This window comes from Natator depressus, chromosome 10 (genome assembly GCF_965152275.1).
Source record: "Natator depressus isolate rNatDep1 chromosome 10, rNatDep2.hap1, whole genome shotgun sequence".
In the NCBI taxonomy this organism is placed as follows: domain Eukaryota; kingdom Metazoa; phylum Chordata; order Testudines; family Cheloniidae; genus Natator; species Natator depressus.
Window position 1 is genome coordinate 17,382,438 of NC_134243.1, and position 19,257 is coordinate 17,401,694.

General features: G+C 42.6%; 1 protein-coding gene across 3 annotated transcripts; it reads left to right on the forward strand.

Annotated features, from left to right (window-relative positions):
- Positions 1 to 192: 192 nt before the first annotated feature.
- On the forward strand, positions 193 to 17,198 carry KNOP1 (lysine rich nucleolar protein 1). 3 transcript variants are annotated; one of them, XM_074965344.1, is made up of 5 exons: positions 193 to 495; positions 2,338 to 3,700; positions 8,275 to 8,343; positions 10,564 to 10,641; positions 14,299 to 17,198. In XM_074965344.1, the coding sequence occupies exons 2-5, from the start codon at positions 2,339 to 2,341 to the stop codon at positions 14,611 to 14,613; spliced, it is 1,824 nt and encodes a 607-aa protein (XP_074821445.1). In that variant the 5' UTR covers positions 193 to 495; position 2,338; the 3' UTR covers positions 14,614 to 17,198. The 3 variants fall into 3 exon arrangements, with proteins under 3 accessions (XP_074821445.1, XP_074821447.1, XP_074821446.1); XM_074965346.1 differs by having other exon boundaries at positions 14,302 to 17,198; XM_074965345.1 differs by having other exon boundaries at positions 193 to 402.
- Positions 17,199 to 19,257: the final 2,059 nt, after the last annotated feature.

Sequence of the window (19,257 nt, forward strand, 5' to 3'; positions counted from 1 at the left end):
CACGTGGGGCCCGCAGGTAAGAGGCCTCCCGGTGCTGGCGCTGGAGCGAGCGCGGGGCCGGAAGCTGGCGCGGACTCTGGGTTGGGGGGTAGAAGCGTGAGCGCGCGAGGGGCGCGGGAGGCGGTTGGCTGGTGGGGGCAGGGGACCGAATTTGCCGCTAATGCCAATAAACGTATAGTTACCATCCTCTTAAAGCCATGGAAATCTATCACACGTGTCAGTGAAACCAGGGACGGATCCTGTGGCGCCTGAAGGCCAAAATCGGGTCGGCTTCACGGAACAAAACCGCACCACAGCCTTCCAAGAACCGATCCTTCGCTGAAGCCGTGTCAGCCCTAGGATGAACTAGGGCCCACAACTGCTCCCCCAGTCGTCGCGCCGGCAGAGGCCGTAGCATGGAAGGTGGTGTAGCCCCTGTGCTGTCTAACCCTGTGCTACAGCCTCCTTCGGGGAGAGCTGCATCCGCTGGGGATTATAGTTCCTCGTTTTTCTAGTGTGAGTGCATCCTCGGAGCGGTTTAGTACTGTGCAAGCAGTGCGTACATAGGTCGTTATTCGGAGCACGGACGCGCAGGTCACATCTCCACGGCAGCGTTCCCTCCAGTTCAACCGAAGCGCTGCCCTGACTGATAATTTGCTAGTCTCTAAGGTGCCCCAAGGACTCCTTTTCTTTTGACTGATACTGTTACATTAGTTTACCTACTCTTCTCTCTCGGCTGAAGTCCCCTCTGGGTGGGTCTCAGTTGCAGCAGCAGCAGCAGATGGGAGTTCTGGAGCTGCGCAGACAGGGAGAGCCAGCGGAAGACTGACAGGGCACAGGGCCTCTATGCAAATGGCTTCTGCACCTTGGGATCTTGAGGGATTTTCTGGTTTGGGGAGGCCAACATTCCTGCTGGCTTTGTTGAGAGTCCACATGAACTGTACGCCCCTGAGGAGATAATGTGTAGGAAAACTAGCAAATGAGGGTTTCCTGTCCCCTGCTTGTGAGATACCCACCTGGGGGAGGATATAGCCCAAAGTTTTATTTTTTTTAAAGATGGACCCACTCTGATAAATGGAGAACACAGTCAGAGCTGTCAGTTCTGCATTTCTGCCTAGATTTAGAGTATGACCTATCATTACAGCTCAGAGCTGAGCTAACAAAGTCTTTAAAAAAGTCATCTTGGCTGCATATTTTGGGGCCTGTTCAGGCAGGATAGCTGCCTGCAAGGAGAAAGGGAAAAAAACCTACTAGGAACTCATTTTATGCTGCAGTCTGTGGGAGGCATCTGTACATACTAAATCCATCACCTGGGTTGCCACCTTAATACCTTGACTAGTGGCAGAATTCAGATCCACAAACATCTGTGCCATGGAAGCTCCAAGATAATATCTTTGAAAGAGGGACAGTTGGTGGGGTAATAAGATTCAACCATCTCACTTCATTCCTTTCTGAAAAGTTATTGTTCAGAACTGAAGCTGAAACAGTGTAATCTTCCAAGCCTTGTTTACACTGGAACAGCAAACACTACATTAAGCACAGGGTGGGATAAATTAAATGTGATTATGGTCAACTAGCTCTTCCCCTGACTACTCTGGTTCTGTCAGAGTCCCATATGATAGACAGCAAGTGATGGGGAGGTAGCAAAGGAAGTGGTATTCCCACCCTGTTCCAATCAGAGTGTACAGATACTGTATGTAGTCCAAATTTACCGATAAAACTCATCTCAGGAAGTGGGCAACTCAAACATAAAAGCCTAATCTTTTCCTCCAAGCGTGACTGTTGCAAGGACTCATTTGTTGGACCTCCTCTGAGCCTTCTGTCCCTTCTTATATTTGAAGATAACTGAATCTGTTAGTGATTGCCTGCACCTTCATGTTGGTTGTGAGCACTTGAAAACAGGATGAATCTGAAGGTTCTTGTTTGCCTATGTAGGGCACAGAGTCTGCCCTCCTATTACAGAAAGTTGTCTATCATGGTAGGGTCAGTATAGCTCAGAAAAGAATCCCTACTGACAATGCTCAGGAAAATCATGCTAGCCCGAGCAGGCTTTCAGTGTGTTTGTAGCTAGCATAGTTCTGATCTGAGTGTGGACAGAGCCTCCATCGAGAGAAATAGCTGATGGATTTAACCTTGTAAGAAATGTTTATAGTCTGATCTTCAGAGCTGTTCCTTGGACATTTAAATTAGGCTAAGGGAGCTGTGGGTTCTGAGCATGTCAGAAAATCAGACCAGTATTTTTTCCCCCCTCTCCATAGTTCAAGTAGAATTAACACTTTAAAAGAGTGGGAAGCACTAAGCAGAAAGCTCTGTGTTGCAATACTAAAGCTGTGCACTAACCTGTAGTATGTTTTTCAGAATGATAATAAATGAAGAGGGAGAGAGTGTTTATGAGGAAACGACTCAGAAAAAGAAAAAAGTGAAGAGCACTGGGAGCCAAACTGTCATCAAAATTGAAGAAGACCTCCAATCTGACACACAAGCAAAAACTAAGGTGAAGAAAAAGAAATGCTTAGCAGAAGAGGATTCAGATCAATTAAATCTTAGTAAAAAGAATAAAGTTGGCTCCAAATTAAAGAAAAGAGTGTGTTCTGACAGCCCTGTGACAATAGAAAGCAATTCAGAGTCTGAGCCGGTAAAAGAAATAAAGAAGAAATCTAAAGTTTTCAAAAAGAAGTCAAAGAAAGGCCAAGGTCTTTCCTTGTTACCGTTGGAGAATAATCAGGACAGTGATCAATACCTTCCAAAGAAATACACAATTCATTCTCAGGAAAATACAGTCATTGGTAAAAAACACAGAGAGAATATCTCCCATTACTCGGAAGGTCACAATGAAGTAACCAAGAAAAAGAAGAAAAAGAAAGAGAGAGACATTTCTTCCTTAACAGTGATAGAAATTCTAGACAGCGATCATGAAATTTCTAATAAAAACCTTAAAAAAATAAATAAAACCACTTTACGGGAAAAAGCACTCGCTGGTAAAAAACACAGAAAGGATATTGTCCAGAACTCTGCAGGAGAGAGTGATATAATGAAGAAGAAGAAAAAGAAAGACAAACATGACTCCATAACACTGGCAGGTGATCAGGAGAACAATCCCGGTGTTTCTGAGGAGAAGCTTTCAACACGAGACTTCAGAAAAAATCAAGAAACCAATTCCCAGGAAAACACATTAATAAGAAAAAAACAAAAAGAGAACATTGTCCAGAACTCTGAAAGTGACAGAGAAGTAACCAAGAGGAAGAAAAAAAGCAAAGATTTTTCTTCCTTAACATGTGAGGATAATCAGGACCAAAGTCATGGAGTTTCTAATAAACACCTTCCAAGAAAACAAAAAGCCAAGTCCCAGGAAAAAGCACTCGGTAAAAAACACAGAGAGTATTCTGAAGATGACAGTGAAGTAACCAAGAAGAAAAAGAAAAAGATTCAGAAGGAAGAGGAGAAAGTAACTGAGCCTGTAAACCTTATGGATGAAGATGGGGAAATATCTGAAGGTGAAAAGATGACGCCAATTAAAAGTAATAGAAAGAACAAGAAAAAGAAATCCAAACCAACGGAAGACCTTGCAGTGGATAATATAGATGAGGGACATCGAGAAAATAATAATGTGCACTGTGACAATAAGGGTAAGAAAAGAAATAAACAGGGATCGCAGAACTGTGCTGAAGAGCCAAGATTGAAAAAGAAGAAGGTCACTGTAAAAACAGAAAATGAGGCAATGGTAAGCTCTAAATGTAATCATCTTTCCATCTTGCCACTGAGGCACTCAAAGCTTTTTATGTACACATGAAGAGTCCAGTCTTGCAAGCTGTTCCACATGGATGGACTGTGCAGGGCCACATTTATATAATTGGGGCTGCAGTCAGGTGCAGGGTCAAAGTGAGGAACAGCCAGCAGGATCAGAGTTTAATGATCTAAGTCTGACACCAGTCCTGAGAGGCAGAGAAGTATTTTATTTTTTAATGCCTATTGCTATAGCCACTTAGTGTGCTCTAATTACAAAAATGTAAAATGCACAAATTACTTATGTAACTACCCGGAGGAGTTGACACAAAACCAAAGTCTGTGTCTATGCTCTGAACTTTCTCAGACCCATCCCACTGTTGATAGTAGCAGCACTAGTATAGAGTGGAGTACCAGTGTTTTTATCACCATGCCATCGAGACCTGTATCTCCATGACATGATGGTAAAATGCTAGTGTCCACCAACACCTTGTCTGTTCTAGGCCTTTTTTCCCCCTAAAGGTTCTCCTATTGTTGACATTGCTGGAGGAGCTACCTATACTAGTGGTAGCAATTGTGGGAGAAGTTTAAAGGGAAAAAATGTCTTATGTGGACAAGGCCTTTCAGAAAATCCCAAATGTGTACAAGACCTCAAATATTGATCTGCAAACCCTGGTAGACCAAATGTTAGGATGAAACCGAAACCAAAACTCACTTGTTAATGAAACACAATAAACCCTAAATCAAAACAATCCACCAAAGGGTAAATAAAACAAACAGGCATTTAGGAGATGGGTAATCTAAAGCTCCAGAAGTCTGTGACTCAAGTTAATTGGAGCAGAACTCCAGCTAATTGACTATTTATTACAGAAATCCCATTAGGAATTCTTAAATTGTGGTGCCAATTGAATAGCCAAATGAACTTGCTGTTGGGTGGGACGTACATGGAGAAATGGTCTTGTGCATAAGATAATAAGGGCTGGGATGAATAGGAACACTTACCTGGTGTACTTCTACAAACAATCCTCAAACTGAGCATTTTCAAATGAACGTTTTTTCTCTGAAGTTTTTCAAAATGTTCAACTCTATTTAAGAGTAGTGATAGCGAGTTACTATTTATATGATCATTTTATCACTTTCTTTCCTGACCCCATATAAGCATAGGGGCCGAGAACCCATAACTCCCATTGAAGTCCATAGGAGCTGTATGTGCTCAGCACCTTTAAAACTCAGACTCTAGATGACAATATTACTGTATGATACTCTGCACTTCCCCAGAGCCTTTTATCTAAGGCTCTACAAGAGCTTTACATACATTATGTCTCAACAACCCTTAGAAGTAATTACTACTCCAACTGCTTTACACCAGGGAAAACTTAGGCACAGATAAGATAGGACATACCCAAAGCCATACTGTGAGTCAGCAGAGCAGGGAATATAACTCACTGCCTCCTTAGTTTGTGCTCTAATCACTAATTCTCATTCCACTACTTAAATCTGTAAAATTAGCATCCTTCCTGGCTCAGGCTTCACTCTGCCGCTGTGGTAGTTAGCAGTCAGCATGCTCCAGCAGTCATGTGGAGAGTATTGGAGTTACTCCCTCATATTTTTTTTAAACATTGTCCGTATGTTAGATTCATGATCGACTTTGGGGTTACTTTGTATACCGTCTCCATTTAACTCACTTCTGAGACAAAACACACAGTAAATCTGGTGTACTCTGTTTTGGTGTATCACCATACACAGTTATTTGTGTTCTGTGGAATCCTGCAGAGCTTTCCAACGTCCAACACTTTCAATCATCTGTAAGTTGCAGCGTACAAGTGGAGTCTTCAGCTTACACAGCAGCATGGAAATTGGCTTTGTTTGGTCACAAAGGTACGTGTGTGAGTGCATGTACATTTATCATTGTGACTAGGCCAGTTGGGGCTGTAGCCTTCTTTATTAGGTTTTTCCTTTTGACCTTTCGAAGGCCAAGATGGTTTTATTGCTGTGATAAATTTTCTAATTAAATTGGCATTGTCCTGATGAGACGATTAGACGTTATTTGGATTTATGCAGCTGCTCACATGTGTGCACAGGCAAGATAAGCTTTACAGTGACAAATGCAGTAGTATGATGGTACTGGACAATGAAGATGGAAAGCACAGCAAAGTGCCTTCCAAGCAACTGATTACTATTCTTACTATTTATGTTCAGTCCTCTGTAAATTAATAAAGAAATTACCCCAAATAAATTTTTCCAAAAGTTTAGATGTCGGGGTAATTCTGGTCTGAAGAAATTTAGTTATTGTTACACTGCTGTAATAGATGGTGGTGGTGCTGGTCCCGGTTTAACTGCATTACAGTTCTGGACCAGTGTCTAATCTCTAATGCATGTCACACACCACTGCATCTCTCAGAAAATCCACTGCTTTGCTTGTGCATGCAAGCCCGTAGCAAGTTTTTTGAAGACTATACAAAGCAGTACAGTGTAGCTGAGATTCACATTTGTCTCCCTGATTGTAGTTACTTATAACAAATTTGGATTGGTTGGCAACAAGTCTTTACTAATGTTAGCTTTTATACATTGTGTCTGTGAGCAATATGAACCACCACTTTGGATATGTAGAGGACATTCCAGCTCCCTCATTGTGGTCCAGAAATAGAAGCTGAAACTCAGAGCCTGTAAAATCTATATTTCTTGTAGGGAGTTGAGCTGTCCCTAGTACTCCCTTCTTTTGAGGGTCTGACTGTACTGACCTCTAAAACACTGGTATATTCCATGCTGCCGGCCAAATGAATGCATAAAGGGGCATGTGTGTAAGAGAGCACATGCCTGCGGTTACCAGGAGGCTCCAATCCTGTTCTGCTTGAATGAGTTTTGCTCTTGGTGTCAGTGAGAGTTGAATAGGGCTCTGAGGTACCAACAGTTTTCCTGTACGCTTTCAACAGGAAATAACTATGGTAACAATAGTTACCATGAATGCCAAAGTGCTGGCCTTTTTATTGTATGCAGGGTAGCTGTAGCCTCGTTGGTTCCAAGATAAGCTTCTCTCTCACCAACAGAAGAAATTGGTCCAGTAAAAGATATTATCTCACCCACCTGGCCTTTTTAACGGCAGGCACTGTGCGTTATACATGGATAAACCTCACATATGCACATTCTCACTAAATCTCACAAAAACAGCCCTCTTTTCATTTTGCAGCAGAGTCTGCAGTGCCTTATGTGAATGAGACTTCATTACACTGATGGAGTCCAGTCACAATAGCCTTGAGCAAAATAAACCAAGACTATCCTGTGCTGAAGAACTATATTTGCTTCTTTTAAATGATGTGTACTTGTGACCTAATTCTATGTAGTGCTAACTGCTCTCAGCTTCCATCATGTCCAGGAGAACTTCAGATTGGTGCACCCTAAACAAAGGCCTGATCCTGCTAATTCTCAATGGTCAGTACCCACATTGGGTCACCCAGTCATTGTGAATTAGCAAGGGTAGATGCACACAATTCTCCCTTTCTTGCCTGCCACCTACCCTTCAGACTAAAATCACTGCAGCTCTGTTTGCTGAACTTGGTTTGTTGCTGTCATCACTGTTTTCCCTTTTGTTTTAAAGAAATCTGAAGAGACAGGACTAGGCCACGTAGAAGTAAACTGGATACTTCATTTTTGTTCAGAGAATGAGCTCTCCTTACTGTGGAAAGCATTTCTTTCTCCTGTTGGGGTTAGACGTATTTGTGTGTATGTGAATTCAGTGTATAAAAAAGTAGATATGGAAAATGAGTTAAATTATCCATGGGTTGGTTTGAAAAAAAAAAAAAACCCTCAACAGAAATAGCAATCTCTGTGGACATAAGTCTCTTACAAATCTTCTCCTTGTCCTAGCATTCCTTCATTATTTCATGCTTGAATTATTGTTCTAGTTTTCTCAATGAATCTTTCCTCTGGCCACGTTCTCTCAGCTAGTCAAACCACTGTGGCTCAGTTAATTTTCTACAATCCTAGCCTCTCCATTACTTATCCAACACATTGGCTGCCCATTAATCTCATCTTTGTAACTGAGTTTTCAAAGTTGTCCTTACAGTGGGGCCTGCTTACCCCAGTGAGCGGGTTTCTCTGTGTTCTCAATGTGGATTATGTTTGTATCACAGATTTGATGCTGGTAACCCACCCCTTTTATTTGCAGATTCAAAATAGGGTAACTCTGATTTTTTACCAAACTGTTTAATCTGAAATGCCTCTGTCTCCATCTTCTTGCAACAGATTATTTATTGTATGTTCCCCATCTCTTTACAAGTCTCTCTTTTACAAGGGTCGCAGGTGTCCCTGATACTCTCTGAAAAAGCGGAGTTCTGTTGTGCAAAGCTTTGGCAGATGTATCTCCCCACTGATGGAAATCTCTCCACAAGGAGATGCACAGGCCCAATTGTCACTTTCAGTTTAGAATTTGACTGTTTCCATTTACCTGATTTTGCAACACTGCACTGTGTCTATTAGACAATGTTCTCAAAGTTGTCACTGCCACTATGTAAATTGCAGTTAAAATGAGTAGATATTCATACTTATATTCAGGTTTATATCTTTGTTTTGCAGGAATGTAAGGATGATGTAACAGTGGTAGAGGAAAGGAAAGGAAACTGCGATGAAATAAATATAGACAAGGTATAGACTCATTTCTGTATATTGTGTAGCTATGTGTTAAGTCAAATCCTAGTAGTAGGTGTGTCTGGATCTAGCAAGCCATGTGAGTGTGCACATGCTGTGTGCAGATAAGAAATCACATTGATTGTTATTGTGCGCATACATGCTAAAGAGTGTACTACTTACCAGATGGAATATGTTGCATCTTCCATGGGCCCAGCACTAAAGCAGGGTAGAATCTGGGACCTGTTGCTGCAGTGGCTGCCAAAGGGTTTGAAGTAGCTGATCAGATTTAATGCTCACTTGTCCAAGCCTCATCTGTGCTGGCAGTTTGTATATTTGTTACCTGCAGTGGACTTTGTGTCAAGGAAATTCAGTAATCGCTGTCAAGCCATTAAAAGTGCTGTTAAACAACAATAGACCACCATTTATTTAAATAGTTTTGGATTTTTCTACATTTTCAAATATATTGATTTCAATGACAACACAAAATACAAAGTATAAGGTGCTCACTTTATATTATTTTTGGTTACAAATACTTGCACTGTAAAACCAAAAGAAATAGTATTTTCAATTCACCTCATATAAGTACTGAAGTGCAAGCTCTTTAGTGTGAAAGTTGAACTTAAAAATGTAGAATTATGTATGAAAAAATAACTGTGTGTGTGTGTGTGTGAATGCAGTGTAAAACTTTAGAGCCTACAAGTCCACTCAATCCTACTTCAGCCAATCGCTCAGACAAGATTGGATACAAATTGTAGGAGATAATAGTGCCTGCTTCTTGTTTACAATGTCACCTAAAAGTGAGAACAAGTGCTCACATGGCACTATTGTAGCTGGCATCACAAGTATATTTACGTGCCAAATGCGCTAAAGATTCATGTCCCTTCATGCTTCAACCATCATTCCAGAGGACATGCATCCATGCGGATGACGGGTTCTGCTTGATAATGATCCAACGGAGTGTGGACCGACACATGTTCATTTTCATCATCTGAGTCAGATGCCACCAGCAGAAAGCTGATTTTCTTTTTTGGTGGTTCAGGTTCTGTAGTTTCCACATCGGAGTGTTGCTCTTTTAAGACTTTTGAAAGCATGCTCCACACCTTGTCCCTCTCAGATTTTGACATCACTTCAGATTCTTAAACCTTGGGTCGAGTGCTGTAGCTATTTTTAGAAATCTCACAATGGTACCTTCTTTGTGTTTTGTCAAATCTGTTGTGAACGTGTTCTTAAACGAACATGTGCTGGGTTATCATCTGAGACTGCTATAACATGAAATATATGGCAGAATGCGGGTAAAACAGAACAGGAGACATACAATTCTCCCCCAAAGAGTTCTGTCACAAATTTAATTAACACATTTTTTTAACGAGCATCATCAGCATGGAAGCATGTCCTCTGGAATGGTGGCCAAAGCATGAAGGGGCATATCAATGTTTAGCTTATCCAGCACATAAATACCTTGCAGTGCCGGAAACAAAAGTGCCATGCGAATGCCTGTTCTCATTTTCAGGTGACATTGTAAATAAGAAGCAGGCAGCAGTATCTCCCGTAAATGTAAACAAACTTGTTTGTCTTAGTAATTGGCTGAACAAGAAGTAGGACTGAGTGGATTTGTAAGCGCTAAAATTTTACATTGTTTTGTTTTTGAGTGCAGTTATGTAACAAAAAAAATCTACATTTGTAAGTTACACTTTCATGATAAGGAGATTGCACTACAGTACTTGTATGAGGTGAATTGAAAAATACTGTTTTGTATCATTTTTACAGTGCAAATATTTGTAATAAAAATAATAATGTAAAGTGCACACTGTAAACTTCGTATTTTCTGTTGTAATAGAAATCTATATATTTGAAAATGTAGAAAAACATCCAAAATATTTAATAAATTTCAATTGGTATTCTATTGTTTAGCAGTGTGATTAACTGAAAAAAATTAATCATGATTAATCACGTGAGTTAACTGCGATTAATTAACAGCTCTAATTAATATGTTTGATAAGTACCAGAGTTAATGTTTTGCAGTTATTTGTAAGAAATGCTAATATTGGAAATTAATAATGGCTTTATCTTCTGAAATTGAGTGTGCAAAAGGCTAGAATGCTAACTTTGAAAACCTGCCTTGTAACTTAAACCAGTCACTTTTTCTTGTCATCTCATTCTTATGTCATGAATTCAGTTAACCAAAATTTCACCACAAACCACTATCTTGTGTGATTTATTTTTTTTTCCTTTTAGGTTAGACGGCAAGCTCTGCAAGAAGAGATTGACAGAGAATCTGGCAAAACGAAGGTTTTCAGAAACAAAGTGGAATCTGTACGTATGAATCTAGAGCTTGGTCTGATGGGATAATGTGTCCACAGCAACGCTCTTGAAAATGCACTACATTCTTCTCTGTATGCTAGTCATGTACACCACTTGGCACACAGTCCTCTCTTCTGATTGCAAATTTGAGGTCATACTACGGACCAAATTAGTCCAATCCCAAGAGACGCTGGGAGCGGACTAGCCAACTCCAATAGCAGTGGGATTGTACAGACCTCTAATTCCCATCACTAGTCCTGAAAAGTAGCATTTTCCCTGCTCCCTCTGGGAAAATTAGCCAAGATGAATTTGCTGCAAAATCATTTTCTATTTATTGTGGAATATAAATAACACTAACCGATGCATATATGTCATTGGGACTAGAGTTAGCACATAGTTTGCTGGGAGAATTGGAGAGCAGGGAGCTAGTCCCAAATTACTGAGCAGCATCAAACCCAGCCAGCTTGTTTTAAAGTCTCCATGATGACTTGGTAGACCCTTTGGTTATTCACAAGTAGGTGGCTTGCTGTGCGTGTCAAGGGGCAGACGCACTTTTTCTGGGAAGAAAGTTCACTTGGAGCAAGGGAATGGAGAAACTGACAAATCCATTTGAAAAGCTTGCTGTCTCCTATAAACAAATAATGTAACCTGGTACTTCAGCTCAGGTGTGTGAGCATGAGTGGGAAGGCCGAAAGAGGATGAAGAAAATATAGTGCATATGCCCCCTTCCTGTCAGTCAGGTTTTCACCTTCCGCAGCTCACACCTACATCTCTGTAGGGCTTGTCTTGGTTCTTTGTCTTTGCCTCTTCTGCTCCCTGACAGGTTTAGAGTGGAACATCTGTCAGCTGCTGTAATTGCTGGCCTTTAGCAGGGGTAGTGGGATTCAGAAAGGGGAGGGGGTCTTATTGGTATCCCAGATTATCTTCGCTGTCTGTGAACTGCACCAGAAGACTACCACAATTCTAGTAAAGTATGAATGTATATGAATCAAATGGCCGAAATCTATAAAATGTGTAACTTTTTGCATAGGGGAAGGGATTGGGAAGAGAACTCAGATAGTTTCAAGGCATACGTTGAAATAAAAGCAATCTAAATGGCTCTGAAGTCATTCAGAAAATGACATGTTGGCAGGGAATCCCAGTCCTTTGAGGCTGAACTATCAGTGGTTATTAGCACATGGCAGAACAGGAGCTATGAAGACTAATTAGTGAGCTTCACAAAGAGCAAGCTGGAAATGCTGCAGTAAAAGCAATGTGTAGTAATTGCCAGCAGTTAACTTAAAAAATTATAGGGTTTGAAAAGGTGTAATTATTTCTGCATCTGTGCTGATATGTATCCTCCACCTCCCAGAAAGAATGTTTGTGTCACAGACACGGACTTATTACAGCAGCTGTCTGACAAAATTATGAAAATTCTACAAAAGCTGAAATATCAGTGAGGTGGTTTGTATCCTGTTCAAAGTGAAACGCCTCAGTCATGTGGAAAGTCTGCTTTTAAAAGCAGACAGCCTAGTCTACGCTGAATGAAAGACTCTATGCCCACTGGCTATGTATCATGTACAAAACCCCTTCCCAGCTTGCTGCCACTATTGCAGTTGTTGCAGCATGTATGGTGTGCTGTGTATCATCTTGGCTGTTTGGTGAAGATGGTGGTTTCAGAAGAGCGGGCTACATACAACTTAACTATACATAAAGGAGACGACCCTGGCTGATGTGGAGCTCCATTGTTTGACACCCGTGAATCTCCTACCAGGGGAGCAGAACTCCTTCCCTCCTGCTTTTGTTAGCAGCTGAAGCATGGAAGGCTAGAGCTAAAGAATGATGAACTACAGCAGTTGCCAGTGGTCCCATGGGTTGTGTGTGTGTTTTTAATGTGCCCATAGAGGATAGTTAACTAGTGGGGGAAGAAATTAGTGCTTAGAACCCATGGGCCAGATTTGGTTGTGTCTTCATAGTTAACCTTTTATTAGAAAAAGTTGCTGAGGTTGTGAAAATGAAAACATAGAGGACAGGTCTGAAACCTTTTCTAGAAAAGCCACGCAGCCAACTCATTAGAATAAGTAAAGTGTGGCTAGAGGCGGCTTTTTGTGTCTTTGGGAATTGATCAGCGAAGTGTCCAGCTGGCAGAAAAGTTGGATGCCTAAAGATAAAGGGGAAAGAGACACCGGAGACAAAACAGGAATGAACATGGTGCCATGACTGCATATTCCGCTATATCGATGTCCTGCTGGATGCAGTCTGTTGTCACTGTGATCTTAAAATGGATCATGATGCACCTTTTGTTCCATTTGCAACCCATCTGACACAGCAACCCTCTCTTGATTGGTTACCATGGCTTTGAAAACAGTCATTGAACATTCTTTGGCTTATCTCTGAAGGTTCACTGGAGCATCAGTCCATAATCTGACAGACTACACACTGTCGCATTACGTAATTGGGAAGTAAATGCTGTAATTGTACATGCGTGGCCTATCCTCTGTTTAGATTTACTGCATTGAGGCAAAGCAAGGGTGCAATATTCTGAAAGGAGTATGTGGTAAACTGTGCTGCATTAGTTCTAGATAGGAGCTGAAGCACTTATTTTAATACTGGACAAAGCCTAAGTAATTTAGGCTGTAGTTTTTATTCCAGCCTTCAGAAGTTCTGAAAATAGTGGGCAGTGATTGTAATTGTGCAAAACATGGTAGAGATCATTTTAGTAATCTGAGACAAACAATCTCAAACAGTAGGAAGTACTCGGGAGTCAGTCCTGGGCACCTATTAGTGCCCAGCTGTTCTAATATGTAGTTGCACCTTCTGTTTCCTTCTCCTTTAGCTGATCATGGGCCAGATCATATAGAGTGCAGTGTGGGGTGGAGGCTGGTCAGCACCTTACAGATTGGGGGCCCACATTTGGACTCAGTATTGCTGAATGCTAAAGCAGCAGCAAAGCCCCTCTGTACTACTTCATTAATGGAAGCAGTTATGATTGGCTTTGCCAGCAAGATGAAACCACGCAAGCCTGCCTCGAGGTTAGATGGAGAAGGGTTCAAAACTCACTGTCGCAAATACTCAACAGTTTTTAAAAGAAATATAGTAGGTAGATCTGTTCACGGGTGTCTTTCCTTGCAATTCCTATCTCCTCTTTAGGCAGTGTACGTGCCTTGTTCAAAGATGCTTAAAATGTCTCCCCTTTGGTTGCTTCAAGACTTGTAGATTTTAGTGGCTGCAAAAGCCAGGGGGACTGGGTTTCATGGTGGTGTTTCTGATGGTGGGTAGTGAACACGGCTTGGTGCGCTTGGATCCTGAGGGTTACCCCATTCAAACCTCCACCTCACTCTGCTCCAGAGAAGTTCCCCCCTCAGATGGCAATGAGACTTCTGAGCATCATATGATTATACAATTAATGCAGCCAGTTCCTTACCATGTGCTTCCCTGAAGTAGAGCGTAGAGCAGGCAGAGAGGTGGGATGCAGAAGTAGGAAGAGAACAATTTCTCCTTCCCTTGCCTTAGCTCACTCCCAAGGTGTGCTAGGGCCCCATTATGGTTTTGGGTGTCTTTGTCACAATCTTTATGGCCCACTGGTGGTTGCAGCCCTAAAGCTGGTGTCATTTAATGTTGTGATCCTAGGAGTTTATGGATAATAGATATAGTTCAGGTAAAGCTTCCTAATCATCTTGTTTTATTCAGCAGGATATAAAGTTTGGCCAGTGGAGCACGGCTACTTTTGAAAGTTCAGACCAAAAAACAAAATTCCTTAAACTGCTGGGCGGTTTTAAAAAGAGTTCTGCATCAACCCAAGATCCACCAGGAACCACAGAAAAACCAAACATGGCTCTGAACAGGAAAGGTGAGGATACCTTAAAGCAGACCCTGCAAATGGAGTTTGATAAAGCAATAAACTTAAAGCAACATAGAGGAATTGGCCTTGGATTCCAGCCTATTGCCAACAAAAAAGTGTACATAGATAAATATGTTTCTAAATCTATTAAATTTGAGGACTAAACTTTGTTGCAGCAATGTGAGGGGGATGAAAAAACCATTCAGACTTGCTTTCTACATTTTTTTCTTGGGATGAAACCAAGTTCAACACCCAGTTTGCCACTTAAGAGCACCAAGTGATGATGTGACTAGAAATCTCAGTGCACATGGAACTACGTTCTAACCTCAGCTGAATGTCAAATCCCAGTGTATCTTGAAGGTCTGCCAGTATGTTCTTTACTAACGGGGAGAAACTCTCCTTCAGCAAAGGTTTGAGACTTGCAGCTGTAGCCTGTGGCCATTTAAATCTTGTAAATATTTATTTCAACTCTTAGAATGCAGAATGTATAAAACCCTTTTAAATACATTTTAGTGACTCAAGGGCAACATAATGGTTCCTTTGCTGTTTTACAGTCCATCATGTAAAATCCTCACGTACGTTTTTCTGCTAGTGTGGTGCCAAATTATGGCCTTTTGCACTGACAGACACTATAGGGAAGGCTAGAATTTGATCAACAGGCTTTTTGTTTGCAAATCTCATGGTTTCTTTAATGGTCTCAGTAGCTTTTCCCTTTTCAAAAATGCCACAAGCTCTCACAAGCAACATTTTATTTCAACATCAAAAACCCAGTTAGTGACTGTATCTATAAGGTAGCTGTGCTGATGAATCTTGGTTATAATTTCTATGCACCAGTTAAGCATGTCTAGACATGGATAGTAATTTTCAGTGAGTCACTGAGCTACACTTGATTTCTGCTTCTCCCTTGCTAACTAACATTGTTCACTATTTGTGTTAATCTGTTTTGGTAGCTTTGCTTTAAGGGCCAAATCCTGGTCCCAGTAAACTGGCAGAATTCCCATTGGTTAGTGGGACCAGGTGTGGCCAAGACTATTTCTCAGAACTGCACAACCCCCATGAAGGTCAATCATGAATGACCTGCATGAATGAAATCCCTGTTTCTTAACCTTTGGATTAACTCCTACACGTAATGTTACAGAGTCACATTTTCACTGGCTGTGTACAAGAGAGCGTGAACTGTAAAAATGCAATTGTATATTTATTCAATCTATGCATATTTGGAACTCTAGAGAGCCCGAATCAGTAGGGGTGGCATTGTCTCCTTGAAAGTCTGAAAAGCTGTGTGTATTAACTGGTTTAATCCTTTCACTTAGTGTCGTGCCACTGGTAACTGGGAGATGGGGGCGGGGAGGAGATGGTCTTCACAAGTGTTAGCATAGCTGTGAAGTGACTGTAAAAATGGCAGCGTGGTTGCTTCCTGGGTCCAGCATTTCCACAGCAATATGGCTCAGTTTATAAGGTAAAAGGCAAATTATTTCACCCACTTAACAGCTGATTTGTTTTGCGGATGCTCAGTTTCCATTGCTCTCCGACAGGCAGGATGACGTCCACCCAGGATTTCCCATTTGCTAGGCCTCCCTCCTCTGCTTCTCCAGCCATTGCTCTGAAACAAGTGTTGGCCTGTACCCCCTTGAGAGGGCAAGTGTCTTGGCAAAGTCTGGTCTGTGTGTACAAAAAACCCCAGGAGTCATCCAATGGTTTTTTAGGTAACTCCTATAAAGGGGGATTAAAGCCACCTGATGAGTAGGAAGCCCCCACTAATCCACTCCAGTACCTCAGACAAGGAAAAGGGGGCATGGTGACCTCCCTTCCCTCACTGAAATGTTGAATCCTTTCTTCTGCAGGGTCTGAGGCTGCCTCAGGTCAAACTCCTCCCCTTGCTGCGTGGGTTACAGCCCTTGACTACCTCAGTCAGAGCCTCTACCCTCCCAATGGAATTCTCCCCCCTCCAGCCAAGTGGCTGGCTCGTCTGTAACAGCCCTGCAATTGGCTTTCGTTCCTGCCTCCCTCTTCTCAGGCAGCAGAGGTTTCTCACTAAACAGAAAAGTCAAGGTCTGTAGAATGCTACTGCTAGGGCCACATTCTAACTTTAACCTTCTCTGGCCAAGACATGAAGAGTGCCAGCTGTGCTGCTGGAGACACCTTCCTTCGTTTTGCTCTGGGTAAGGCAAGAGTCAAACTGGAGATGCAGAGGAAGGAGTGGGAAAACCTTGGCTGGTGATTTGAGCAGCGTAGGAGGGAAACCGCCATCTGCTCTGTGAGCCACAGCAAGGTTAGGCTGGGATCTGAAAGTCAAGCTGGCTTGACGCAGGCAGCACACCTCTACACCAAAGATGCTGCAGGCTCTATTACTCAGACCCGTGTCATCAACCAAGGCCTTACTCTCAGGCATGTAACCAAGAGTATCAACTGAGGGGTTTCTCAGGGTGCTTTGCCATTGGAACATAATGCTGTGATGAGTCCAGTGCACTCTCCCCTACCTGGGCTGGTTCTGCAGAGCAGCACTACTGAGCACAGAGACCATTTTCAGTCACTTTAAGATAGATTCACACTATGCACCTTCCTTTCTCGTTTACTCAGGCTTGTTTCAGCATGTGGGGTGTGTAGAATTAATCTCCTCCGTGCTTTTCAGACTTGTATATTAAAAAAGAGGGCAGGATCTGAACACTGATAGCCTTGTTCTGTGAGGAGCCCTACCTCGGCCTCTGCGCTCGCTACATGTAACATGCACATTTCTCAATCTTTCCTTTGCATTTAGCAGCTGTAATGTTTTAAAAGATTTGTATATATTTATAATGAAAGCATTTTATTCTTTGTACCTAAACTTCATTGTAATGTAGCTTTGAAAGTAAAACAATGGTTTTTAATGAGACTGGGTGTGTTCATTTATTTCCCAATTAGATCTTTGTACTTAGCAAAGGCATCTGGTCTGTCACTGTACAGCTACATGGGCGTGGAAGAACACACGAGTTAAAAAAAAATGGAACAGTATGGTGAAAATCTTATATGGCCAGTGAGGAAACATATGGGTTCATATAGTTTGATGTACTAATGCCATTGTTTTACCATGCTTGTGTATTTGACATAATTCCTTACAGGCAAATTACAACCTGGTAACAGCAGTAGTGCACCCAGGGTTAGGATAACTGTATGACAAGCTGAGACACCAGCCTAACTTCATAAATGTTATGCAGTGTTCCTACAACTTTTTCTTTTCCCCTGTATACAGCCTGCACAGGGTCCTACTTCAATTCACTTAGCTACAACCTGATCACTAGTTATATTTCTTGGGTTTTTGCTCATTAACATCTAAGAGAAAATCAGGGCAAGGAGCAAGGAAAGAATAATAATTTTTGGTACACTGCATTGCTAGCCTCAGGGTATGTAATGGCAGGGTTTGTGGACCTGGCTTAAATCAACTGCAAAACTAAGTAACCTTGAAAATGCGATGGACAACATCCGATGAAGTGAGCTGTAGCTCACGAAAGCTTATGCCCAAGGTTAGTCTCTACGGTGCCACAAGTACTCCTTTTCTTTTTGCGAATACAGACTAACACGGCTGTTACTCTGAAACTTAAAAGCTATTGGTTAAGAAAAATTGAGGCTCACAGGCTCCAGACTTCTGTTTGATCATCAGATAGGTTGCAGAGCTGTTCAGTATCTCTATTCTTCTGAGACATTTGTATATTACCTTCTGTGAAAAGATCCTGGTATTCTGCATGTCCATGTAGCACAGAAAGCCACATTAGCTGTACAGCTAACAGGATCAGAGGCCTTGCATGCATGTTCTACACTGCAGATTTGTAGATCACCATTATCCCGTACATGGGCAGACCAAACCAATCAAACACTCCCACTAGAACAGAGCAGACATTTAGCTAGAGAACTCCCAGGCTTCCAAAGGAATTGAACCATGGGTGAAACACACCAAGACAAAGTGGCTGTAACGTGAGTAAACACACTCATGGGGGGGGTTGGGAGGGGGGACTGAGAATGGTTTAGCAGTTGCACACCATCAGGTTAGTTTTTAAACCTTTAATCTACTAAATTAGCACCACTCCCCTCCCACTGACCACCTGTAATTCTGGTTCTCACCAGACTTTGCATTGATGAATTAACAGCATATGAGCAAAGAATGGAAACAGAGTCAAATATATGCCCCATTCCATATTGCATAGCTATGATACACTTGTTCTGATGGTTATATACCAGGGGCAGGCAAACTTTTTGGCCTGAGGGCCACATCGGGTTTCCAAAATTGCATGGAGGGCCGGTTAGGGGTGGCTGTGCCTCCCTAAACATCCAGGCGTGGCCCGGCCCCCGCCCCAATCTGACCCCCCCGGGACTCCTGCCCCATCCACCCCCAGACTACCTGCCCCTGACTGCCGCCCCATCCAACCTTCCCTCTCCTTCCTGATTGCCCTCCTGCCGGGATCCCCTGCCCCCATTCAACCCCCCTGTTCCCCAGCTTCGCCCCCTGACCACCACCCCAAACTCCCCTGCCCTGTATCCAAACCCCGCCCCCCCACTGCTCCCTCCTCCCTTACCGCACTGCCTGGAGCACTGGGGGCTGACGGTGCTACAGCCGCACCGCCGTGCAGCACAGAGCACCGGGTCAGGCCGGGCTCTGCAGCCCCGCCACCCAGAGCATTGCGCCGGCGGCGCACTGAGCTGAGGCTGCAGGGGAGGGGCCGGGGCCGGGGCCTCGCCTCCCAGGCCAGGAGCTCAGGGGCCAGGCAGGAGGGTCCCAAGGGCCGTAGTTTGCCCACCTCTGTTATATACCCTACACGATTACTTTTGAAAAACCT

Coding starts and splice junctions, on each gene's coding strand:
- KNOP1 (XM_074965344.1), top strand. CDS start 2,339: ATGATAATAAATGAAGAGGGAGAGAGTGTTTATGAGGAAACGACTCAG. Junction 8,344..10,563: donor ATGAAATAAATATAGACAAG/GTATAGACTCAT, acceptor TTTTCCTTTTAG/GTTAGACGGCAAGCTCTGCA. Junction 10,642..14,298: donor TCAGAAACAAAGTGGAATCT/GTACGTATGAAT, acceptor TGTTTTATTCAG/CAGGATATAAAGTTTGGCCA.